General features: G+C 41.0%; 1 protein-coding gene and 2 long non-coding RNA genes across 4 annotated transcripts in view; 2 read left to right on the forward strand and 1 right to left on the reverse strand.

Moving 5' to 3' along the window:
* Nucleotides 1-4,405, forward strand: part of LOC142102307 (uncharacterized) — an 8,158-nt gene extending 3,753 nt beyond the window's left edge. Inside the window, exons 2-4 of the long non-coding RNA XR_012679241.1 lie at nt 1,672-1,850; nt 1,932-1,976; nt 3,867-4,405. This is a non-coding gene — a long non-coding RNA (uncharacterized LOC142102307). The remainder of the gene's footprint in view (nt 1-1,671; nt 1,851-1,931; nt 1,977-3,866) is intronic.
* Nucleotides 4,406-9,239: 4,834 nt separating this feature from the next.
* On the forward strand, nt 9,240-15,338 carry LOC142102309 (uncharacterized). Of its 2 annotated transcripts, none has more exons than XR_012679243.1 (3): nt 9,240-9,286; nt 14,095-14,253; nt 15,166-15,338. It is a non-coding gene; the product is annotated as an uncharacterized LOC142102309 (long non-coding RNA). The 2 variants fall into 2 exon arrangements; XR_012679242.1 differs by having other exon boundaries at nt 9,242-9,286; nt 14,098-14,253.
* SPINT2 (serine peptidase inhibitor, Kunitz type 2) lies at nt 10,934-20,848 on the reverse strand. The gene is made up of 6 exons (XM_075187108.1): nt 20,192-20,848; nt 16,524-16,694; nt 14,808-14,870; nt 14,506-14,667; nt 13,157-13,210; nt 10,934-12,262 (listed from the first exon to the last, which is right to left on the reverse strand). Exons 1-6 carry the CDS (start codon nt 20,535-20,537, stop codon nt 12,093-12,095), a joined length of 966 nt encoding a protein of 321 aa, XP_075043209.1. The 5' UTR covers nt 20,538-20,848; the 3' UTR covers nt 10,934-12,092.
* Between the last annotated feature and the right edge of the window lie 6,012 nt (nt 20,849-26,860).

Raw genomic sequence — 26,860 nt, forward strand, 5'->3', positions numbered from 1 at the left:
GATGACTCTCATGAATCTGCATGCTAATCCGGACCTTCTCTTCTTTGTAAAATTGGCAAAAATATTGCTCTGTTAGAATGTGGCTGTAGTGTGTACCCAGCCTTATCCCATACCTAACATGGCTAAAAGTCTGATTCACAGATGTTGGAGGACAAGACCCTTTCTTCATATTCAGGAAATCAAAACAATGGAGAACATTAATCAAAAGATGCATAATAGAGAACCGTTTTTTGACAAAACACGGGAGGACTGGATGCCTTTTAACACAATCCCACATTTTGATGAGCAAAGATAAAATGACCTTTCTGGTGTAGGTGATCCTACATACCTGACGCTGAAGTATCCCCCTGCTTTTCTCTTTACAGAGAACCGTAAAACTCTCTTTATAGTACGAGCACCACTGGTGTTAGAGCAAAATTACTCTAGTGAGTGTCCTCGCTGAGAACATTTCCTCTCCTATCTGCTTTCCCTCCCCAAACCAAAAGGCTTCCCCTTGTTTGTGTTGTACAGACTGTTATACTTTTCTATTTTCTCTATACATGTAGGCATTGCAAAATGTAAAAGCCATGGAGGTTCTGTCTTTTAAAAATAAATAAATAATAAAAAAAGACATGGCCCAATACTGTTTCCTGAAGTACGCCAACTACCCTTTGTTTTCTGCCCTTCATCCATTTCTCTTCCAATACATATACTTTTTCCACTATACCTAATATCTAAGCACAATATTGTTATGCACTACGAAGATCCACTTTAGATCTAACCAGTTTAGAACAAATCATTTTTTTTGTATACTTTCTCAAATGATTTTCTACAATATATTTTAGAATCCCATCACTCGGGTGTTTGGGCACAAGCTCATGTGTGTGATGGGGTACAGGCTGGTAAATGCTGTGCTGTGTAACATTGTTGGCCTATGTTAACTGTCAACATTCATCACCATACGCCTAAACATTGTTATGACATTTCTGCCTGCTAGCTTTGGACTCTGGCTTAACTTTTAGGAAACATTTGTGTAGGCCTGTCCTAGGTTGCCCCATACGTTTGTATGGTGCAGTGTAAGTATTCCTATGCACTGCACAGATGGCACTTTCAGAGGGAAACATTAAATGTAAAACTGACTTCTGGTTGGTATGAGACTGATCACCTACAATGTGCTGCGGATACTGGGAGGAGTTTTACTCCACAGAAAGAGTAGTGTGACCACTGGGTGTTATTGTGTATTGCTGGAAGTGTACAGTACAATAGATTACATTTTAGTAATGCAAAATTTACAAAATACTATAAATACCTACACAGGACAGGATGGGGTTTTTCTCAGATTTCAATAAGTTAGTTGTATTTAGTTTGTTTACCCAAAGTTAGTATTTTAGTTGACTGCACAGAGTGTCCATTTAAAGTCCCCCAGTTATAGAGATTTTACATGCCGGAACAGACTAACGCCATAAACTGATTTATAGTGTGTTTTTTCCTTTATTTGACTTGATGTTTGGAGAGTTTTCCTTTCCCTAATTTTACTGGATTTTACACTAATATTTCTTGGTCACATGTAAAATGAGGGTTGTCTGTAGTTTATAACAACATTCAATAAATAAAGATTCTTTTTAAATAACATTCCTGAATGAACATTCCACATAGGTCAGCCCCCTTCTATAATGCTGTGTTCTCTTACAGGGTCTGTGGGGGTGACTATACCTGTTGTCAGGCTGTGACGGAGGCAGAATGGTTTGTGAGTTTTTCCTCCTCTCCTCGATATGGTTCGTGGTGGTCATATTTTGGATGGAGACGATCAGTATGTGGCTGTTTCTCTGCCATTTATTCCAGGACCGCGCCATGTATCAGTGGGGAGACCGGTGAGTGTGGAGCGGATTACAGGGTCTGTGCACTCGGCCCAGCACACGGTGTCTAACAGTCCTCTTCTGTTTCTCCCACAGGATTTATGTTACCCACCCTGACCAGATAATGTACATAATTATTAGGTGAGTGAGCAGAGTGTGCACAGTGTTACTGCTAACTGATCATTTTCCATATTTAGATGTAGAACCATCTCTCAAACAGACCTGTGATGTGTACTCACTGGGCAAGGGGGGTGCTAGGTGTATATATTGCATGTTCTCCAGACTTGAGGCTCCGAGACGAAAGTTTCCATCCCCTGGCAAAGAGCAGTAAGAGAGACCATTAAGGAATACAGTGTCCCTCCCATATTGGTTTAGTAAACTGCAGACTATACTGTTAAAGGAACACCATACATTCTGCTTGTTGTGTTTTTTTTTTTTTTGTTAAATAAGGTTTTTATTGCCTGGTAGAATAGATATACAATTTGATAAATGCACCATTAAAATGATAGCATGCATGGAAACTGCTAGAAAGTATGTTTTTGTTTTTTGTTTTTTTGTTTTTATTCACTGTTTTGGAACCAGAGTCCCACCCTTGTTAAACACATAAAAGTCAATCAGTTGAACGCTCACTGGCAGCTGTAAAGGGTGAAATCTTTAGTTCCCAGCCATCTCAGGGATGGGTAGCAGATAAGCAGAAGGCTGGGTTAAATGTTCTTGGTTATAAGTTTTATCAAATTCAGACTCTCCCAAGGCAAAGGCCAGAAGATTTATGGGTTCAGAGTGACATTTTATAGGTCCCTGGTAGTTCCATGAGCTATAAAATACTGGCACCAATTATTCTAAAACTCTGACTGGTAATAATTTGTAGTGTAGCGCCCTCTGTTGTCCAAAATGAGCGCAGAGGCACAGGCTTTCTTGGGTACTCTGTTAGTCATTTCATGGTGAACTAAATACAATTGCAAGCTTGTTTACTAATTAAATGGATTTATACAGATGTATCACAATGCTCAACTAAAATATAGTTTGATAAACGCTATTTATTCACAGCTGACCAAGAGACACTCTGCTGTTTATACACCACTACATTAAACACTGGTTGGGTCCCCAAGAGCCATGGGTCTTCTCAAGCTGTCCCTTACAATCACTGGCTAGTGCAGAAGACCTCTCTAATGTACACATGTTATGTTATTCCTGGAAAGACATGCACAGAGCCAGTCTGCTCCATGTCCACCACACAGTCATAAATAGACCTCTCTCTACACATTCATAGCAGCCTTACATTGAGCAGTGTTTGGAATAGCTCTGGGCTAGGGGGACCTTCTATCTTGGTGTGTTGAACTCTTAACTTAAAAACAAGGAGACCTATGTCTGAGGGATGTTTTAAAATAGTTTTTATCCCCTTTTTTCTTTTTTTTTTCTTTTTACTGTCCACTTGGTACATACAGTAGCGGCAGCTATTTTGTGGTCGCCACTAATACTACTTAGAATGCAGCTTATTATTTAGGGCAGTGTTGGCTAACATGTGACACTCCAGGTGTTGTGAAACTACAAGTCCCAGCATGCTTTGCCAATATATAGCAGCTTATTGCTGCAAGGGTATGCTGGGACTTGTAGTTTCACAAACACCTGGAGTGTCACAGGTTGGCTAACACTGATTTAAGGCCTACTGATATCACTTTACCTCATCAATGCAACTAGTTTCTATCGTATTGATGCATTTTCACAATCATTACTTCCCAAAATGAATGCCCATCCGACATGCCTCAGGAGGTACCTCCTTGATGTATATTGATAGGCTGTATATCTATGCATGCCACAATATGGCTGCATGCACTTTAAGCCACATCAGCATTTAACCATTTTCTAATTGTTCCACTGGGGGCAGTGTTGCTATTGCAGTGTACTGGCTAGTATTTAAACTTCATCTTGCACACAAGGCAGGTAAATCAGTTTCTCTGTACAGAATGAGTGGTAGCTATGTGTTTTTAATTGAGATGGCAATTAGTTGTCACTTTTTTATATCTTTTACAGAGTTGATGCGTTGAGGTAGCCCCACAGCACAGTGTCCCCTGGACAAGAGTGGAGAAAGGGGAACGTTGGACAATTTCACTCGTATCAAGAAGGGAAAAGATGCAATTTTAAAAATCTGTATTTTGTAAATTTTGTTTTTATAATGACTGTGTAAATAGATGGGATCCAAAGACCTCCAGTGTTACAATGAGGAGTAGAGAACTCTCGGATCTCATTCTGTGCTCAGCGAGGGACAGGATAGAATCTTATGTCACTCTAGTGGTCTCGCTTCTATCGCTTGTCAGCCTGGAATCTGACACTCATCGCACATCCTCCTTGGAAGCTTCAGGATGAAATGTTTTTAGGGGCTGCTCACAAATAGAGACCGGGACCCCCTATAATTCTTTCCTCCAATGTGGTCTCGTATTTTTGTTACAAAAAAAAGGTGCACAGCCCAAATGAAATCAATTTACTTTTAGCAAATCCCAATCTGTTTCAGTATTTCTTCATATATTTTGAAAATCATTTTTTTTCCAATTAAATATTGATTTTCTTATTAATCTGGCTGTGTGATTCATCCTGTTTGTGTTTGATATAACTAGATTTCATGTTGTCTAATTGCTGTTTTTGAAATACATTCTAGTTTAGTACCGTTAAGGTAGAGGTTTCCATGTAAACCTTCTCTTGTGTGGGATCTGTACAATGAGAAATATCAGCAAAAGAATGTAAAAAAAAAAGTTTGTTTTGTGAATGGAAATAAGTTCTAAGATCAGAACACAATGCTGCTCTCCTAATGTTCTAAATGGACAGTGGCGGGTGCTTAAGTATATTCCTTATATCATGGTACACAGGACACATCTCGTGCATCTAACACCTCCTTCCACCAGCATTACCGGGCTACAAGATCCTATACGTCCAGATGACTGTGCAGGTCTGCACTGCTGAGATAACCTAACTCTTCAGTAGGGGCTGCTGACTGTATACACATTTGGGTCTCCATGCCTCTTGCCCGGTTTGGAAACAAATGTTGCGGTAGGTATACAATGCTAATGGGTGTATAAGGCATACACTGATGAATAAAACTCCATTGATATAGAGAGCTAGCTTGGACACTTGTTCTTGAAGAGGTACTACTATCTTCTACTATTACTACACATGTGATTGTTACAATATCTTTACTTGCTGTTTAAATTTGGAAGACCTCCTATGGTACTGTTACACTGGCAGCTAGTGGATTGGTCTCTGTTTATATGTGATCAGCTTAGATGCCACCTGTACAAGTTAAGTACTATGTGGGACATTTAGTTCCTAATTGGAGTCCAGTAGATATGTTTTCAATGCATATGCAAAATATTGCTATGTGCTTTAAGGAACAGTCTTCATGCATTTTTGATTTTCTACTATGGTGAATTGTATTTAAATGGAATTATTTAAAAAAAAATAAATTCTTTTTTAAATACAATGGGCCCGATTCATTAAGAAAAGTAAATAAAAGAGTAACTTTGCACCTTGGCAGAACCAAGGCTCTAAAATTAACTTTGCTAGGCTGAGGCCATGCTCCTTCACACTCCCTCTCCCCTCAAACCTAGCTTACAAACTAGCTTTACCCTGCATTGGCAGACACGCAAGAATAAGTACCTTGGAGTATACATCATCTCTACATATGAGGCTGTATTGGGGAAAACTTCCCCCGTCTCCTGGCTAGAATCTAGCAGGAACTTAAGGTGTGGTGGGGTTATATCAGATCGTGACTGGTTAGGGTCATTGCTGCTGAGATGAACCTGATCCCCACACCTCTTCCGGTGGAAGCGCCAGACACTGTGTTCCAGGACCACCATTCCCCCTTCCTTAAATTTGCCTGGCCGGGGCAAGCCCCTTAGAATTTCACTAACTGTACGTAAGAAGCCGAGGGTCTGGGGGTCAGCCGAGGGCCTGGGGGTGGCAGAGGCTTTCCAGATATTAAATTTTATTATCTAGCGTCCCACCTGAGCCAGATCACTGTCAACTATGTTACATATCGAACCACAGCGTGCATGGACCTGGACACATGGTCAGAGCCTTTTGGGAGAAAAAACCCCCCAATATCTAAATAAATGTAGATATATATGGCTCTGGTTCCACAAGGCCCCCCGGCAAATGATTATTATATCAGCACCATGTTTGGGAATTCATTAAACTGGAGCAAGACTAAGCCCACAGCTGGAAGAGTGTGGGGTAGATATACAGATAGGTCTGGAAATATTGGGACTGTGACAATTTTCATAATTTTTGCTCTTTTTCCACAATGGATTTGAAATTAAACAAGAGATGAAACTGAATTGCAGACTTTCAGCTTTAATTCAAAGGGTTGAACAAAAACATTGTATGAAACGTTGTTTATACCTATTATCAGGGGCTTGAATGTGATTGGGCAAATTAACATACCGGTAATCCTAAATAAAATGTTCATTTTTAATACTTTGCGTGAATCCTTTGCAGACTGACTGCCTGACATCTGGAACCCATTGACATCACCAAATGCTGGGTTTCTGCCTTTATGCTTTGCCAGGCCTTTACTGCAGCTGTCTTCAGTTTGTTTGTTTGTGGGTCTTTCTGTCTTTAGTTGTTTTCAGCAAATGAAAAGCATGCTTGATCAGCCATTGTAGAATATTCCACTGCTTTGTCTTAAACGCCTGGGAATTTCCAATCAATTACCAGGACCGAGGTGTCCAATTGTCCGACCTATTTTTTGCTCAAAGCCACTAAATTGCCCATTTCCCAATACAAGAATTCCACCCTGAAATACCTCATTTGCACCCCAAAGGCTGTGATACCAGTCCACTGGAGGTCCCCAACACCACCATCCATTAAGGAATGGTTTGCGCGACTCGACTTTTACATGTCTATGAACGATCTGATCTATTTGTCCACAGACAAGTTCTGGGACTATTATCTTCTGGGGTTTGAATGGATAGAATTCAAAGAAACCCTCTGTATGCTCTCTGGCATAATTGAGATCTGGACCTTTCCTAGGGGCTCCTTCCCAGGATCCCCTCAGCCCCTTTGCCAACTGAATACTGCTTTCCCACCCCCTCTCACCTCCTATCTCACATTACAGCTCAAATGTTATCCAAAACCTGCTTTATTTATGTTCACTGTTGTTCCGTTTACGGGACTCCCTTTTTCTAGTCCTGAAGACTAACAGTTTTGCCTCAGACACAAGCTATTTGTGCTGTTAATGGATATACCGCAATATTTTGCTTACCTTGTCATTTGCATAACCTGTATCACTTTTCCAATAAAAACTGATTTTAGAAAACAAAAAAAAAAAAACTCCTGGGTTGCTTTCACAGTATGTTTTGGGTCATTGTCCATCTATAGTGTGAAATGCCGTCCAATCAACTTTCCTGAATCTGAGCAGACAGTATATCCCAATACAATGTGCCATTGGAAGCCATACCTGCCCATGCCATGACACTGCCTCCACTGCGTTTTATCTGTCCACAGAATGCTGTTCCAGAACGGGGCTGGTTTGGGTGTTTTCTGGCCTCTTTTCTTGAGGCTTATGAATGGTTTGTGGTGAACCCTCTGTATTTGCTCTTGTGAAGTCTTCTCTTTATGGTAGACGTGATAATAATGATATGCCTACCTCCTGGATGTTGTGAAGGGGGTTTTCTTTACCATGAAAAGGATCCTGCGAAGAAGACATCCACAGAAGGCCACTGTTGTCTTCTGTGGATATCTAGGCCTTTTTGTGTTGATTTGGACACTCCTAAGGTTCCTGCTATCTCTGCTGGATTTATTTTGTTTTTGCAGCCTAAGGATGGTCTGTTTCACTTGCATTGAGAGCTCCTTTGACCACAGTAACAGCTTCCATCTGCCACACTTGGAGTCAGCTCCAGACCTCTTTGCCTGCTTAATCAGTAAAGGAATAGTCCACACCAGTCCATGAAATAACTTGAGTCAATTGTCCAACCACTTTTGGTCCCTTGAAAAAGAAGGGGCTACATATTAAACAGCTGTAAATCCTAAACCCTTCCTCCAATTTGGATGCAATCACCCTCAAATTAAAGGCGATTATAGGCCTAAAGTGCAGACTGTCATTATATAACTATCTTGAATGTTTTGGTAAACAGCTAAAATAACAAATTGTGTGCATACATACTATAATTATATATATATATATATATATATATATATATATATATAAATAAATAAATAAATAAAGGAGGGGAGAAGATACTGAGGTTAGGAGCAAGGGAACTGATTATAAACTAAAGGGTTTGATAATGAATGCCCAGGCATGGCAGAGGAGGGATCAACTCATCGGCTATTTATAAGGTCAATTGTTTGGCATCAGTGGACACTGCTTTGTATAAGTGCAGGAAATACTCTAAACTAATACATTGGCTATTTTCTTAATCATTTTCCTTATTATAAATTAAAAACTGGCCATAAGTAGGCAGCACGGTGGCTAAGTGGTTAGCGCTACTGCCTCACAGCACTGGGGTCATGAGTTCAATTCCTGACCATGGACTTATCTGTGTGGAGTTTGTATGTTCTCCCTGTGTTTGCGTGGGTTTCTTCCGGGTGCTCCAGTTTCCTCCCACATTCCAAAAACATACTAGTAGGTTATTTGGCTGCTATCAAAATTGACCCGTGTGTGTGTGTGTGTGTTGGAATTTAGACTGTAAGCTCCAATGGGGCAGGGACTGATGTGAATGAGTTCTCTGTACAGCGCTGCGGAATCAGTGGCGCTATATAAATAAATGATGATGATAAGTGATTACAAAAGCCCCACCATTTGTTAGCATGCCCAGAATCACTGCTGTGAGTGTATTTGGGGACATCATCTATTGTTCTGTACAATATTGCAAAAGGTCTGAGAGGGTGGATTGCCTACACCAGTGGTTCCCAAACTTTTGCAGTTCGCAGCACCCTTAGAGTCTCCAAATTTTTTCAAGGCACCCCTCCAAAATAATTATTGAGCAGTCCTGTTTTAGAAGTAGTTGGGTCAAAAAATTGTAATAAGTATTTAGGTCAGGACAGAAATACTTATTTAGTTGTATGCAAAAATGCCCCCTCTGCATCCAGACACACTGCCCTCTCTCACGCTGTCCCCCCTCCTCTGCCCTCTCACACTGTGTCCCCCTTCTCTGCCCCTCTGTCCCCCTCCTCTGCCCCGCTGTCACCATCCTCTGCTCTCCTCCTCTGCCCCGCTGTCACCATCCTCTGCTCTCCTCCTCTGTCACCATCCTCTGTCCCCCTCCTCTGCCACGATCCCTCTCACTCTGCCCCGTGCCAGCCATAAAAAAAAACTCAAAAAACACAGAAACTTACCAATCCGTCGGGCGCCGGGACCCAGCAGCCTCCTCTCTCTCCTGCAGCTTGTTACTGACATCGACATTCAGTGACAGCTGCAGGAGAGAGGAGGCTGCTGGGTCCCGGCGCCCGACGGATTGGTAAGTTTCTGTGTTTTGTTTTTTTTTGTCTGGCCCGCGGCACCCCTGGGAGCCGCGGCGCAGTTTGGGAACCGCCGGCTACACTAATACTTGAATCAGAAAAGCATCCCCATAGCATTATGACCCCACCACAATACTTAATAGGTTTAGTATTCTTGTTATGATGTGCAGTATTAGACTTGTGCTAAACATAGCACCCAGCATTAATGCCAAAAAGTTTTCTTCATCCGAGAGCATAGAATCCTCCTCTGTATGAGGGTGTCCCACATGCTTTCTGCCAAACTGTAGGCAAGACTTTATATACATTTTCTACAAGAATTGTTTTCTTCTTGCCACCCTCCCATATAGTGCCCTCATTATTGTTGTCCCATTGTCTCCCATCTCTGCTGTGGATGACTGTACTCTGTCAGAGTTGCCATAGTCTCTAACAAGTCCTTCTTGCATTAATGCCTAGTTTTGGAGGGCCTGTTCCAGTCAGCTTCACAGTTGTACCATGTCACCATTTCTATATAATGAGCTTAGCAATACTCAAGGATTATTAAAAGTCTTTGAAACTGTGTTGTATCTTATCCCTGCTCACCCTATCAACCTTTTCTCAGATTTGCTTTTAATGTTCTTTGATCTTCAGGATGAAGTACTTGTTTGCAAGAGATCCAACAGGGGAGGGGGTTAGTGCATTTCTAAACCGGTAAATTATGAAGTCATTTGGGAAACTAAAAAGGTGCACAGAACTCATCAAATCAATTATGTGACTCCTGGAGACAAGTTTAAATTGCAAGAAAATAAAGTGTCAGAAATGAATACTTGTGTTACTGTATGTTTGCTTATGCATATGCCAATTTAACATTATGCTGTACTTATTTATAGTCATTAGGCACATAACTATCAGTGCACAGTCCAAAGCCTTATAAAATGTAAATCTCAGAACATTTGAATACACAATCATCATCTTCTGCAGCTCTGTGATCACCACAAAGGGCTGACAGATCAATCAGGAATGTGGACCCATCACAGCTACGGTCAGATTACAGAACATGTGCACTTTAAATTGATAAACTTGAAATTAATCTTTAAGCAAAAATTATGTCTGTATAGGTTCTATGATACATACCTGTGGTGCCTCATACCTTAGTCAGTGACGTCATCTCATGTTTGAAGCTAGACTATTTAGCAGTCTTTAAATGTACACGTTATTACACAGGAAATGACATCACTAGTGGTTTCTTAAAACCATAACACCTCACATCATCATCCTGCTTTATCCTTTCAGAAAATATCCAGCAAATGCTCCCTTTACATGACTGAAACCAGTCACTGCAAGATCAGGTCAGGTCACACTGGGCACAAACAGATTAATAAAGAAAAAAAAATAAACAAAATTTATTCAGTGACCAAAGGTTTTATTTAAAGCTTATTACAAAAAGAAACAGAAAACTTTTGATGGAAAATAAAATAAATGAGTATATGTATAGAAAAAACACACTGCCATTAGCAGAAGCCCCTAATGAGACTTCCCGTCAATCATTGCATAATGTAAAGCTTTGCTGTGTGTATCACAGTAGATGGAACAGACAGGAGTGCTGCATGGTTTATAAAGTGTTCTACATTAACCGAGACACACTGCTATGAAGCAGAGACATTGAGCAGTCAGGTTCAGAGACTTTATTAACAGATCAGTATATAGGAGTGAACGGACGCACAGGAGTAAGGAATAGTTTGTATATTACATAACATTATTTCACCAGTATCAGAATCTAAACTATACATCCCCTGATTAATTCCCAAGGAGACTAAAATCACATTATATGTACACCCTTGTAACAAGATATGCAGATCAAATCATGTATAGCTCTTATATACCTCTTCATTATTAAAAAAAAACTATATACTATCCTCTTCAGTAAAAATGCAGACATGGTATAGAAAATGGAAAGTGTGGCTTCCAAGTGGTCCTAAAATACAGTCACACCTTCTTCCCATTGTTGGGGGTCTCACACCACACTTTACATAGGGGAGCCTGACAAGTGATTGCATGACATTTAGTGTATGAAAGGAGGGGGATTCTGAGCTGAATACTACCACGTCTGAGTTTAATTACCCCGAAATGACTCAAGCTCAGTTACAGCCTCTGCTGGTGTATCAAAATGAGAAGGAGACTTCCTCTGGTAATTGTCCAAGCGCACTTCATACCATCATGAGACATCTGATCGTACTCCATCTCCATAACAAAACAAACTTACTTTAACAACTTCCCTGAGTGAGATTTTTACTCATAAATTAGAAATCCCAGACCCTGGCCTAAAGGAGAAACGTTGCCTGCTGTTTCTTTACCCATTCCCATGAGACCTGGTAACCCTGCCATTCAATAAGATCCTAAACCCTCACACGCGGATCTTCCACATCATACGTGTACCACAATTAGAACCTGGAATCATCTTTGTGTTGGTGGAGAGAAGATCCATCTAAACATCAAACGTTAATAAAAGCCACACAAACTAAATTGAGCATGGTTTAATACACCTACAAATTTAATCAACTTAAAATAAAAAAACGTACCTCTAGGATTAAACTAAAAGGAAAAATGTTCCAGTTCGATAAAAACAGATTAGTTTTCCACAGGTGAATTACATTTAAAATGTGTGGTTCCTTGTAATGTATAATAAAGAAATATTCCTGGTTTCAATGTATAGCTATGAATTTAATGCACTGTCTAAGCATTACACGTTAGATACACTAACAGTGTTAGGATTTCTGTTCTAGGCCTTGGTATAATATGGAGTGTTAAGGCTTCTTGTACTGCCATGCTTTACAGAGTGTAGGCGTTGTTCACCAGACACTCTTTGTCATCAATGGGGTGCCACATGGCTCGGTTGCTAGCGTCTTGACGATTCTTCTTAGCCACCTTCACAAAGAACAGAATCATGGCACCAAACAGGGCGGCGACCAGTATGGCAAGAAGGACAGGCAACACCACAGCTAGAGAGAAAAGGGGAAATAGTAAAAATAAAGCATAGCACAAATCCAACCTTATACACCACCTCTCCTTTTATATGTCTTTACATCATTTCCAAAACTTTTCTTAAACACTCTGTTTAGCGTCATAAATTGATCAGGAGATTGGGATGTGGGCCCTGCCTAGAAAGCAGGGAACGCCTCTGTAAAGCCACCTCTTACACCTCTCAATAATCCCATGCAGCAGAAGGAGATCTAGCGGTAGATTTACTAACCGTCGGGTTTGAAAAAAATGGAGGTGTTTTTTACAGCAACCAATCAGATTCTAGTTATCATTTAGTGCATTCTACAGAATGACAGCTAGACTCTGATTGGTTGCTATAGGCAACATCTCCACTTTTTCAAACCCGCAGTTTAGTAAATCTAGCCGCTAGTTTGACAAATCTCGTCACTAGTCAGTGCACCCACATAAGAGTTGGCGGATGACATTAAAGGGAATTTGTGCTGTGGTTTTGCACTTGTGAATAAATTACTTTTAAATGTTACACAATCAAACAGGTGGCACAAGTGCTGCATCCCAATGCTCTGAACGCTGCCAACAGCTTTCACAAAACAAATCAGCGTTTGCATCAGGATCTTTGAGCCTCCGCAGCCTGCTACGTGCAGGAAAACCGCATACAGATGTAGCGGTCTGTAAATGGACACGGAAATGTCACGTATAAGTGTCAATTTAAAGTTTGCTAAATGTGTAGAAGCGCACGGCTAATAAAGGCAGATGCACAAAAGCACCTGTACACAATAGCCTATGAGCAGTGTAGTATGGAGGGGTGAAGAGAGGATGGGGTTCTTTTATCCTAGTTACGCCCCTGCATATAGACACAATCTTGACAGACATTTTATAAGTCATATAAATCTCACCAGCCATCGGGTGACGTAGGGTATGGTGGTCTGCAGAATTATCATCATGCTCCCCTGAAATACAGAAGAAAGGGAAACGTTAACCAGTCTGAACCTATTGGGACATGCAAGTAGTTGGTAGTGCAAAAGAAAATACTTGGTTAATATAGCTGCTGGCACTTTTATTCCAGCTATTTAATCATTCTGCAGTCACAGCATCTGCCGTCAAGGTACGCTCCATGAACAAGCCAGTCATAAGAGTGTTCATGTCATGACTGTTGTAGTGCACAGGTCATGCAATTCTGAAAAACGTAACAGAATAGCCAGAGGAAAAGCCTAATTGTAACACATTTAGTAACCACATTCTTGAGAAAAAATAATAATAATTGTTCTACCCCTCCCTCTATCAGCCTACTTCTACGTGCTAAAAATGCCTTTCGGCAAATTTACATTACATGTTGTAAGTTCAAGGCTGTGCGACACTTGTCAAGTGATCACTTAGAATCAATGTGCTGAAAATTGGCAGATGCCCTACAATCTGATGATCTCACAGAATGTATCTCGGGAGCACAGTGAGCATTCTCCTGCCAGCACAAGGGCCGCTCACCCTCTCAGAAGCACAGTGAGCATTCTCCTGCCAGCACATGGGCCACATCAAGGGAGGGGTCGGGTGTAAAATGGGTAGAGGTGCCGGTTTTGCTCTTATAAAAACACTTGTGGTTTTCTTTGTTTACCCTGTTCTCTTTTGTTATTGCTACACCCCTCCAGCGGTGTAGCAATATACCAAACAATAAAAACTAGAACGCAAAAGAGCTATAATATAAAATACCACAAAAAAGCTATAAACACCAGTGCCTAAAAAGCAAAAGTATAGAATATTGTTCTCAAGAAATTTCCGCTTAACAAACCACCCTCCTAAACCCTCTCCAATCTCTACCCTTTCCCCCTATCTTTCCAAGCAGGAACACTGAGAACAACAGACATCAACACCAGAGATCCAGCTGCAACAAAAGGAGAAAGACACCACACCTCCAACTTGCACACCGAGACCAAAGTACCACGACAACCCACAGAAAGAAGAGACAAGCCATCTGAAAACATCACAGATAGCAGCCAAGGTAAGACATATTAAGAACCTGACACCACCACACCCACAACAGACAGCGGACACCGTTGCGCCACGGAAACACCCCACCTCAAATTAACACCCACTGAGCCGGAACCCCCTGTGGAATCCAAAAGGCAGCAACCAAATCTAACACACACAAGAACACACAACAACAAGCGCAGACGTCCAGTCCCCTGTAACTTTACAAGTGTTTGTCTATGTAAGAGGGAAATGTTTCTATGGATAGAATATGGGGACTCACCAGTACACTTGTTCAGACAGTCCTGCTCAGACATATGGTTGTTCTTATTTCCCCCGCAGCCACCATAGGTAAACTTGTGGCAAGTCATGGCTTCTGCATCGAAGTACCATCTAGGGAAAGCAGCACGGCAATTGCCAGTCTTGGCAGGGCCCATGCAAAGTTCTAAGTGAGAAAAGGAAAAACCTCAATTACTAATGGACAAAAATCCCTTTACAAAAAAATAATATAAACGTATTACTGTAAGTCTCAAACATCAGAGGGAAATAGTGATGACACCAACCCGAGGAATGTCCTGTACTAACCTGAACTAGAACTGGCGGCCACCTGGGGTTTGATGGGTGCTTCAGTGGCGCTGGACTCCACCACTAGATAAGGATTGAATGACAAAGAGAAGTGTCAGTGTACAGAGCATGTGGACAATACACACACTAAGAGCTCCAAGTGAGCATGCATGGTTCATGAGCATTGACACTTGGTGTGTAGAAACCAATTATAATATTTATCAAAATAGTAAACACTATAGACAAGTCATTAGCAGTCTGTAAAAATTGCAGCCTATATAGTTCACTTAGAGCTTCAGTGAGGTCAATGGTTTCTAATGAAATGACAAACTGCATTCTTATGACATCTGAATTCACAAAATGACTGCTTTTATTGTAGAGATGGGGTGGATCACACACCTGCTGGACCCAAAGTCTGAAAAGAGTGTTCTGCACTGAGCCGAGAAGTCCCAGTGATATCACTAGGGATGTCCTCCTGATAGACAGGCCTGTGCTCTCATCGTGCATGGTATAGCTCAACCATGTGAGAAAAAATAAATAAATATATAACGAGTTTCTGTTCCTTTATCTCCATAATAACAAATTATTCTTGAGAATTAGACAAATAGTTCAGTTTATTTCTTTTGGAATGGTTTCTCAATACGTACACGGGAACATGGGACAAATTATGGAACATCATTTTTCCATACATTTTTTGTCCGCATCCCCTAGATAATGGCTGAATAACAACAGAGCTGTGTCAGATATGGAAGACACCAATACATAGAAAAAAAAAAAAAGCCTGATGTTTCCTAAGCTGTACTAGAAAAATAAGAGTCAAAGACTGGTTACTATGGGTTACAGGAACTTTTCCACAATTTACTGTGCACCAGTTTTCATAAATGCATCCCAATGTCCATCTGTGGAAAGACATTGTTGATTATTTCATATTGTTCAAGAGATCTCATCTACAAAGGATGAATCCATTAAGCTACATAGAACGTCTAAGGGTCTGCCATTAACTAATGGCATCGGCACTGAAGAGTGCGGTGGCAGCATCTGGTACTGGGTGTTGGTGAAAGGAGAGAGACATTGGGAGCACAATGCTGCTGATGATTTTACATGTACTGACTCCAAGACACAGACACGCTGCAGGAACAGAGGAGAGATTCCAAGGGAGAGAGAGAGAGGTTTTTCTTCCTTTCTTATAAAAGCTGAAAGATTGGCTGTCCATTTCAACAAGGAAAGAGAGTGTAGAGTGTGTTATACAAAGACTTTCTGAAACTAATATACAAATGTCAACCATTTAATGACCTTTATCCTTCCATTACTGTACCGTGACTGGGGGTGTGAATAAAGAGGGATCTGATTCATGCCGCCTCCTGCATCTACAAAGCAACAGATCACTTGTAATGGTGATATAATAATAGTTGACATGACAGCTAGCAATACATCACAATTACCAGTGAACTATTAATACAGAGCGGACATTCATATACGTTTAGCGGCCAAGAAGTGGTAGATGCTTTCCATCAATGAGGCTCTGAACAGAAACGAGGGATATTCAATTTAATGCAATCTGCTGGCGAACATCACCGCAATGTTCGGCTGCATGCATTTACAGGTACTATGGTACCCAACTTCGTGGATTTTCCTGCGCACCTATATAGATGTCAGTTATACCTATAAAGTTAGTGAAGGTTTACTAGAATACAGGCAACTTGTTAGGTGTAGCAGCATAAATGACACAAGTCTCACCTTTTATCCCACGACATTTGTTCATACACTCCTCCTCTCCAACATGGTTGTTCAGGTTTCCACCGCAGCCGCCATAAGTGAAGTTTTTACAGGTCTCAGTCTTAGCGTTATACCACCATCTTATAAAAAGTGCTCTACACATTCCAGTCTCGGCTTCCGACAGGCAGAAATCTGGGGGTATGATAGAGAGATGTCCGGTCAGTTATGAGTTAATCAATCTAGGATTATAAACACATAAAACATAGTGAATATGAAGATTTGAGTTATGGACAAATATAAAACAAGCGTATCCATGGGGTTGACTAGGAAGTGGAAAGTACAACCTTCAAACATTAATGGAATGTAACAAGCTTGGGATAAACATAAGTTTGACCTGAGAAGAATGCATTAACAAGCAAAGTAACAGAAAGACCATATAGATGGTCAGTTATACCATCCAGGTCTGTTTACATTGGAGCAGTGACTGCTGGAGTTTTACTCATCCCCAGTTGGAATAATGCAGATGTGTAAGGGATTAATGACCACCATGATGACAACGATCTTGCTCAAACAGCTTAGCGAGCAACAAATAGAAATAACGTAAAACTAATTATAGCTGCTTGCAGAGAGGCTGTAATGTGTACTGTATTGTAGGATCTGGTGAAATCGTAGAAGGAAGTAAAACCAGACAAACAGACCACAGGGACACAGTTTCGTGTTAATCACATGCAAACAGGCTTAACAGGTTTTATCTCTGCACTGAATGCATTATTATAGTCAAGCTGGGATGGGCCACTAAGGGAATGCAACTGGGTCAATGCCGACTGACTGTTCAGTTCAGGACTAGCAACAAATGAGAACGACCGGCTTTCATGAACCCCATTCAGCTATTGGAATTGTGGGAGCCCCTCTTTGGCTGCCTGTCCTGTACCCATTGCATTCAGTAACATTAACATGAATGGAGGCAAAGGAAGTAATTATGTCCTGTATGTCAGGGGTCTCTAGGGAAAAAAATACAATAAAAAAAAAAAACACAGTTATTTTCATTGGTCGCCTACAGTCCTTTTCTCAGAAATTCTATATAAAACCAACTTAATCCACAATTGTAGCACTTTACTATAAGAGCAGAACCAAATGCAACATCGTGTATGATATAAACAGACATCTGTCCTGACTATAAACCAGAAGTGAGATAAGTAGACTAGAAGAGCCACCAGATCATGGTGTGTACACATCGCTGGTGAGAGGACGATCCAATGTAATCCCACAACTGAACAGACTGTCTTTTAGTTAACAGACGAATGTCAATAGCACAAATGCAGTGGGAACTGCAGGCAACACTCATACCAGTGCAAACGTGACCGGACCTTAATGCTTCCACAGTGCCTGTTATGTGCAGGCAAACAAGTTATACGCATTCCCCAAGCACCATAAAGGCAAGAGGTCCTGTGTACACGAGTTCATTAGAAGAGACTGTATGAAAAATGTAATGTGAATGTAAGTGATAGTTTGATAGTTTTACAATTAAGGCAGAGGGAGAAGTGGCTGTATGGCATACCATCGTATACACCCCCACTTCCACCACTGTATTATAATAAATATACAAAGACACTTTCTATATTATTGTAATAGTAAATAACTTCAGCTCTTATAAATATGTAAAAACCTCATTATATTGTATAAGTGTTCATATAATGAAATGGACATTGAGGTTTGGTGGTCCATTAGAGAGAACTGGGGCTAACTTGATGAAATCTTTCAAAGCGATATTATCAGTGCCTTCTAGATGAAAGAAAAGTCTGTAAATATAAAATAAATTCTGCTATAGCATGCATTAATGGTAATATAGCACTTTAGTCAGAGCTAATTATACCATTTGAATAACCAATACCCTACTCCCCTTATCTGAATTGTAGGAACATTCTCAACTGGGACATCCTTACTCTGGTGCTGTTGGGCCTCCACAAACTAGGCCCAATTTGTGAGTAGGCTGCAACAGAGCACCGTTAGTTCCTCCTTTTGCCACATTAGGCCGCTAACACAATTGCACTTAAGATCCAGCAAGATAACTATCTGCACAAAAAGTTTGAACATCTGCAGTCTGAAATGACTAGAGGAGGAGCCAACACGGTGCTCTGCTGAAGCCTACTCGTACTACGCGCCCTTCTTTGTGGAGGACCGATTTCATTAGGTGTCCCCCCTTACACGACACATTGTACAGGAGTCCTAAGGCGAGATTCCTATAATTACATTTAGGGGTTTGCAAAAACTTTTTCTATAGAACAAAAAATTCTATTAAAAGAGTCAGTTAAAAATAAATAAAAAAATTTCAAACTGTATAAAATTAGTATATTCAGTTACATAAATTATAGTGTTTACATATGTTATTCACAATCCCACACACTGATATTGATCCCAGACTGCCTGCTTCTATTCCTGGCCTCCATCACACATGGGAGCCAGCTGCCACAATGTGCTGTCCGTGTCTTTAAAACCTCTCTATGTTGTGTATATTATACTTGTATAGCAGAGACAACAGTTCCTCTAATAGGCAACAGCTGAAAGCTGTAATAGAGCTGGTACATAGACAGCTCTCAGGCTCATTAAATACTAATTGTTTACACACCCTAGTTTTATTGATTTACTGACCATTGTGGTATTATACATACTTTTGCGCAATTCAATATTTACTACATTTTGACCACTTCCCTAGTGACCAAAGTGTGTCAAGACACTACAGATGTGTATGGATATTTCTGTTTAGTAAACAATGCCACTCCAAGCATTTCATCATTTGTCCAATGGTTGGCACTGTTCTACTGAACATAAGCAGAGGAATAAGGAACTCTGATCAGATATAAGGCTGTAAATTTCCATAGGATGGCCTCTACAATGCCTAGGTGATAGCAAGACAGACAAGAATCAATAACAAGCAGCCCATTGCAATATTAGCCAATACCATGTGCATATGTCCGTGTGTATGAATCATGCATAACGTTGCTTCACACATTGCAATTGACCTGCTATCACTGCATGTGTATCCCCCAAAAGGACTATGCATGGCAGAAAAGGCAATGGTGATTTGGTTATCAATAATTATCCTGTTGCTTAACTCTTGGGTCAAGCGGCACAATTGCAATATGAACGGCCATCATTAAGCTGATCACACAGTGGAATATCTGCAGTCTGTGTTCTGGGGGCAGATTTGGGAGAGACTTTCACAGAAAACAAATAACTCAAGAGCTGTAAGGCCATACAGGTCACCCATCTAAATGACAATTTCAGGTTTAGTTTCACTTTAAACATGTAACAATAAATGAAAAATCATAAAGCAAAATGATGAATGTGTAAGTTACTGGTATATAAGGGTAAGGCTCAATTATTTATTCCCAATGTTAAGTTGTCTAAGTATATATAAGAATTTGATGGCATCTTAAGGAATATTTAGGTGGCATTTACACAGAAGCACCAAAGGGAAGTTCTCACACTTCAGTTGATGAGTGTGTTAAGGTGTCCATATACAGGCAGTATACATCTGAGGCATTGGTATTGCCAGACTGTGCCCACACAAGCTGCCATTTACACCCAATTAGGTCCACAAGACATTAAAACAACAGCATATATGGGCACATTAACACCTTCACAGTGTGGCATATAAATCAGCTAGTTATATAAACATTGGTTATTACCTTCCTGTTTGGGTTGGACTCCAGATTCCACTTTCCTGAAGCTCTTGGCCCCCTCCTGCTTGGTCAGTGCACACATGTTGAAGTCTTTGAAGGCACACCTGAGCAGGTGGCACTTGCCCTCGGACATGACAGCCAGGTCACACTGGTCATTCTCACAGCAACGGGTCCAGCAATGATCCTCCACATCCTCGGATGACTCCAGCACTTTCACCCCAGTCTGAGAGGGGTTCTCCAAGTCCGCCATCCCCATATTCTCCTCTACCTGGAAACCTGCACATGGCAGCTGCGTGTCGGCCAGGGCCAGAGGGAGCAGGAGAAGGAGGAGCCCGCGGAGCCAGGCCGCCATTGCTAATGCTATCCGCCTGGGCGGGGCGAGGTGACGTCACTTGTCTTAACCGCTGAGCCCCGAGACACGCGCACCCCTAACTGTCTGCTCTGTGATTGGTGGGCTAATACTCCGCGTCACCTGCCGGTAAGCGACCCTAAGGACCACAGTTGAGTCCCGCTCCGTAGCCTTCCTGGCTCTGTGTATGTATGCGCTGCCCGGTGCTGTTACCTATGCTGGGGTCTCTGTCCGCCTGGTGATCCGTGCGACCCCTCACCGCTATCTGGCGTCACTCCCGTCCAGTGTATGCCCGCACCTCGGCTGCAGCTACTGTGTTTCCTCGTCAAGCCCCGCCCTCCTCTGACGTCACCAACAGGTAACTTATTCTACTGTGTGTTCCTCGTCAAGCCCCGCCCTCCTCTGACGTCACCAACAGGTAACTTATTCTTCACGGCGGCCCGGCCCCTCCCCGGCCAGGTGAGGAGGGCGGTGACGCCATGTTGTCTTCCTGTTGATCTCAACTATCCTGCTCCTCCTCCTGCTGTGGGGAAACTGGTTTCTGGAGACTGGGGGCAGTTTCAGTGTAACCAGCAGGATTGTCATTAGCAATCAGTCACAGTGGTACACTTAGTACACGGTGGGGATTGTATCTTGGGCACAAAGGGATCCCCCTTCATTGTGTTATCATCACCCTACTGATCATATTATATATTGTAATGACAGGAAACAATTGTATACAGAAATCTAGACAAGCCAAATAGATTGTAACTTGATTGAAGAATCAAGAATCTAACTTTCGACAGGAATCTGATTTATTCTACACTGTTTCAATGCTTCCTACTGTTTATCATAAGAATATAGAGTAGCATAGGGGCAATTTACTGTATGAACATGGTTATAAAGTACACAAAAACCCAGAAAATGATTGGGTAAAGGTACACCACATTTTTAAAAATTACACTCGGTTATTTTAAATATATCCGAGTGTATATGGGGCAGCACGGTGGCTCAGTGTTTAGCACTTCTGCCTCACAGCGCTGGGGTCATGAGTTCAATCCCCAACCATGGCCTTATCTGTTTGGAGTTTGTATGTTCTCCCTGTGTTTGCGTGGGTTTCCTCCGTGTGCTCCGGTTTCCTCCCACACTCCAAATAAAACACACTGGTAGGTTAATTGTCTGCTATTAAAATTGACCATAGTCTCTCTGTGTGTGTGTGTGTATATATTAGGGAATTTAGACTGTAAGCTCAATGGGGCAGGGGACTGGTGTAAATGAGTTCTCTGTACAGCGCTGCGGAATCAATGGTGATGATGATGAATGAATATGATGATGAATATCCACCTAATATCACCTGCCACTTCTATGCCAGATGTGACTAGGTGCTCGACAAATTCCTTATTAGCTCCAGTGTTTTAGTCGCAAGCATTACTTTTTATAAATGACACCACAGAGGTCTTGACAAACGGCCCCCCAACCCCTCATTTGCGGCAAGTCACAGGACATGAAAGACTTCCCATGGACTGTAAATGTGGAGCACTATTGAGCATGTGTATTTATTAGTATTGTTGACTTGTGAAGCAACACAGTGCACAGCTGCACCACACAGAGGAGAAAACAGGACATACAAGGTAGATAAAATCAATGCAGACATGACAACACAGGGTAGGGAGGGTCCTGCCCATGAGAGAACTTACATTGTAATTTGAAGAGGGCACAGCTGAAACAAGAGTGGAGAATGGGACAGGGTATAGGTGTGAGTAGGTTAAGCTTTAATAAATAGGTTTTTAGAGAGCAAAAGATTGGTTTTGCAAACTAATTTCGTAAATGCTACTGTATATGTGTATATATTTAGTATTTACACAGTGGCAGGGCCTTAAGGGGCAATTATAAGTCTAAAACATCAAGGCACATATCTGCTGATTTTGAGCGCATCGTACGCAAAATCATTCTGTGCGTGCCCAGACTCAGTCCATACGCCAGTGAACGCAGCTGTGTCTGCTAGTGCAAAGGACACTCCATCATTATCATCATTTAATTATATAGCGCCACTAATTCCACAGCGCTGTACAGAGAACTCACATCAGTCCCTGCCCCATTGAAGCTTACAGTCTAAATTCCCTAACATACATACACAGAGAGAGAGAGAGACTAGGGACAATTTGATAGCAGCTAATTTACCTACTAGTATGTTTTTGGATTGTGGGGAGAAACCAGAGCGCCCGGAGGTAACCCACGCAAACATGGGAAGAACATACAAACACAACACAGATACTACAGCCTACAATTTATGAGAATGAGCAGGATGATGATGATGGGGAAGGGGTGTTCTGCCATAGTTCATATACAGTAAGGGTGTGCCAATCTCAAGTGCACACAGTCACATCCAATCAAACTCTGGGCATCGTAAAGTTTCTTGTTTTTCTGCCTTAGCTCTTGCTCCAGCTACTGTTCTGCCTAAATCAGGATTTTGGGAGGTATGCATTGTCTTCATTGAAATCCCTTTATCTCCTCCCAGAGGTCTCCTGTCAATCTAATTGAGGCCTGATATTTTTCTCACTATACAGTAGCTTGGGAGTGTGGCTTAATGGCAAAAGGTATATGTGCCATCATTATGCTGAAATATTACATCATTGGAGGTGGGAACAAGTCAGGAAGCACAGAAAATATGACAGACAGTAGGCAAAGAGGTACTAGACACAACTTCCTGTTTGATCAAATCATGCACAGAGAGAAAAAAAAAATCATGCCTTACATATGCATTCCCTTGTGCTAAGCACAATGACGCAAAGAGCATTTTTGAGATTATTGTCCCTATTAGTAAATTTTCTTCACCATACCAGGAATATATTTTTTCACCATACCATAAACAATGCTATAAAGTTATTATATTTATTTAAATACAAAAATTCTAAGAGGCGATGAATAACAAAGACAGCGTCACAGAGATGTCTAACACCTTACCAGGCAAGCAGTCTAGTAAAACTGGTTGATCAATGCACTATGGCAGAACATACCTTATACATACTTTGTAATAATATCACATTATAGAGACAACCCTACTTTTGGCAGACATGTGACTTTTGCATATTGATGAGTACAAGCACAATAAACACCTGGATGATTGGATTACTAAACCTTAGTATGTTAGTGAATCAATAACAAAGATCTATTTATAACACTCCCAGGTATACTATACATACAAACAGTTTCAGATGCTCATCGAGGTGAGAAAAATGTTCAAAACTATTCTGTGAAGTTCTGCAATTGGCTGTGAAATTTTGCCTTAAATATTCTCAGTCCTACCCCAAACATACCACACAGCAAAATTAATTTGACCATTCTCATCTGAGCTCTTTTCATAGCCTATAAATTTAGCAAAATGCCAATATCATACTTGCCAACATTTTCTCGTTGGCTTCAGGGAGATCCAGGGGGAGGTGGGTGTGCGGAGGTGGGGCTTGATGAGTTGCTTCATTTTGGCCCCGCCACCCTACACGATTGTCACAATTTTGCCCAATTATAGCAGGGGACTATTGCGTCATTAAGCACCGCCCCACTCCCCTCAAATAATCTATTGCGGGGGCGAGAACCAGGAGGTTGCCCTGAAATGCGGGAGTCTCCCCGACATTCCAGGAGAGTAGGCAACTATGCGTTAAAGAAAAGCAACTAATGAATCGCTAGAGACTGAAGTGTCTTTTACATTTCTGTTTCCATTACTGAAGTCATGTTGTCTTACCTGTCAGTCTTTGATTACATCTTGCACTCCGTGACAATGGCCACCTCCATAGGCATCAATACATGGACATAGGATACAATTTCTGAACTGTGTCATCATGCCACAGATGGCGAAGCTAACCACGTCTTGTACTGACTCTGCATCAGGGAGAATGCCAGACTCTTCAGGGAGTGAGGGAGATCACCCCTATTTCAGGGAGTCTCCCTGACATTCAGGGAGAGTTGGCAAGTATGGCCAATATACACATATACTGCAGAATGCATTCTATGGAACGGAAGAGCAAAAGTGGAATGGAACTGGAAGATTGTGTTGCTGGAATTTCACACCACTGCACAATGGACGGAACTCAATTTGTGTGATATGACACTGTTATTCCGCTCATCTTTAGGTACTTATTTAAAGTAAAGAATTTTTTTTATCAGACACCCCGTCTGTAATGGTGGTCACACACGACTGATAACTGCCGCTCGACCTGAAAAATAAGCAATGGGATCTGGCTGTTTAAATCACTTTTTGTTTGTTTAATCATATAAAGTACAACAAAATAACAAAAACATAACCTTACATCAAGTTTGTGTACAACAGTATGTAATTATTTTTCTTTAACATTCTGTCCTTCTCTAGCTGTTACAATAATACTGAGAAAATAAGAAAGGGACTTTAACATATTTATCCAAGCTCTTCAATTATTCTTATAAGCAAAATTAGTTAAAGGGCAATAATGCAAATAACGTAAAACAACAAAACAAAGCACAGAGTAACAAAAGCCATGTTCCAAATTAAACACAGATATAAGAATAAACATATCCTAAATGACAAATGTTGTAAACCGTAACAAACAACTGAATTAAGACAATTTTCATTCTCATTTAGGTTCACTAAGTTGTTACTGTATTATGCTACCATATTATACAACATTATATTATATCATATCACATCATACCACACCATTGGTATACTATATTAGGGCCAACCTGACAACTCTCCTGGAAATTCCAGGAGACACCAGAATTCTGGGGGATCTTCCGGACTCCCGGGAGTGTAGGCCATTCTCCTGCATCCTGCACACTTCCTAGTGAAGTGGGCGATATGGGGGCCTCCATGATGCGATTCGTTTCAAATTACATAATTTTAGCCCACCCTCCCACAGAAAAATTATGCAATTGCCTCCAATACACGATTCGTGGTGCTCTGCCACCATCCACAGTTATGCTTCACGTCCTGTCTGGGACCTCCTGGAGGGGACACTTTAGTAGCTGGCAAGTATGCATTAGGAGGAGGAGGAAGGAAGGGAGACCTGAAGGGGGCGATCATAAATATAAAATGATCAGAGTTATGCTAAGGAGTGATTTCTGATTATTGAAGCAAGTACCCCCCTATGAATTCAAAGATCTTCATAATATTTGCTTGTATATTATCATCCAGAGACTATGTACGGACCCCATTCCTGATAGAATTTCTTTATTAGAATGGTTTTCACTGAAGTACCAAGGGCCCCATATGGCATCAAATTTAGGCTGATTGACGTAGAGGTAATATGTAATGCTCTCCATGCAGGCCAGATTACTTTTCTAAGGGCAGAGATTGAGGTGGCCTGAATCCAATGCTTAAACTGAAAGGTGGAAAATCCTTGGGAAAATTGTTGGTTATTTAAATTAGGGTAAGTTGGGAGATTGTTGTAGAACATTTATATTGGGGTTTGCTTATGTCCCATATGGATAGGCAGAATTTAAGAGAGGGGATAGAGTTTAATTGAGATGGTCTATATTTTTTAGATAGACCCCAGGTAGAAGGTAGGTAATTTAGCTTCATAAATTAATTTTTGATAGCCACCCATGCAATGGTATTAGATGGGGTAAATGTTGCTGCTATTTGGCTCAGATGCCAGGCCAGATAGTAGGTCTTAATATCTGGGAAGCCTCTGCCCACCCCTGTTCCTTGGTTTCTTGAGTATAGACATAGCAGTTCTAGGTGGTTTATCATTCTAAACGAACGTAAGGAAGAGAGATTGTAACTCTGTAAATGTTGTGTTAGGGACTTTGACTCATAAGGTCTGAAACGGGTATACCAGTTTCAGAATAAGAATAATTTTTATCACAATTATTCTCGCCAGCCAATGAGACCATGTATTTCCACCAAGTATTGAGGTCAGATTTTATTCTAGTAATCAGCTAAGAAAAGTTCTCCTCATTATTCTTAAATTAAAGCTGTTAGTAATAAATCCAATAACCTTATTCCACATTTTTTGTTATTTTTCTACGGTTCCAAAGTTTGTGGATTAAATTTTCCTGTTGGCTCTTACATTTTGGGCACATCCCCATCTTCTCCCCAACCATATGCTTACCATATGTTTGAGATACATGGGCCTTTTATGTGGACCTCTTGTAACTTAGCAGAACTAAGAGACTTCAATGTGACTTCAAAATGTTTTATAAAAGGTTCTGGGTTGTTTAAGCTAGTGATATCTTTTTGCCACATTGAGTTACATTTGGTGCTAATGAGTTTTGCATATAAGTACCTTATTCTATATGTATTTGTCTTTATCATCATCATCATCATTTATTTGTATAGCGCCACTAATTCCGCAGTGCTGTACAGAGAACTCATT

This window comes from Mixophyes fleayi, chromosome 9 (assembly GCF_038048845.1).
Source record: "Mixophyes fleayi isolate aMixFle1 chromosome 9, aMixFle1.hap1, whole genome shotgun sequence".
Lineage (NCBI taxonomy): Eukaryota > Metazoa > Chordata > Amphibia > Anura > Limnodynastidae > Mixophyes > Mixophyes fleayi.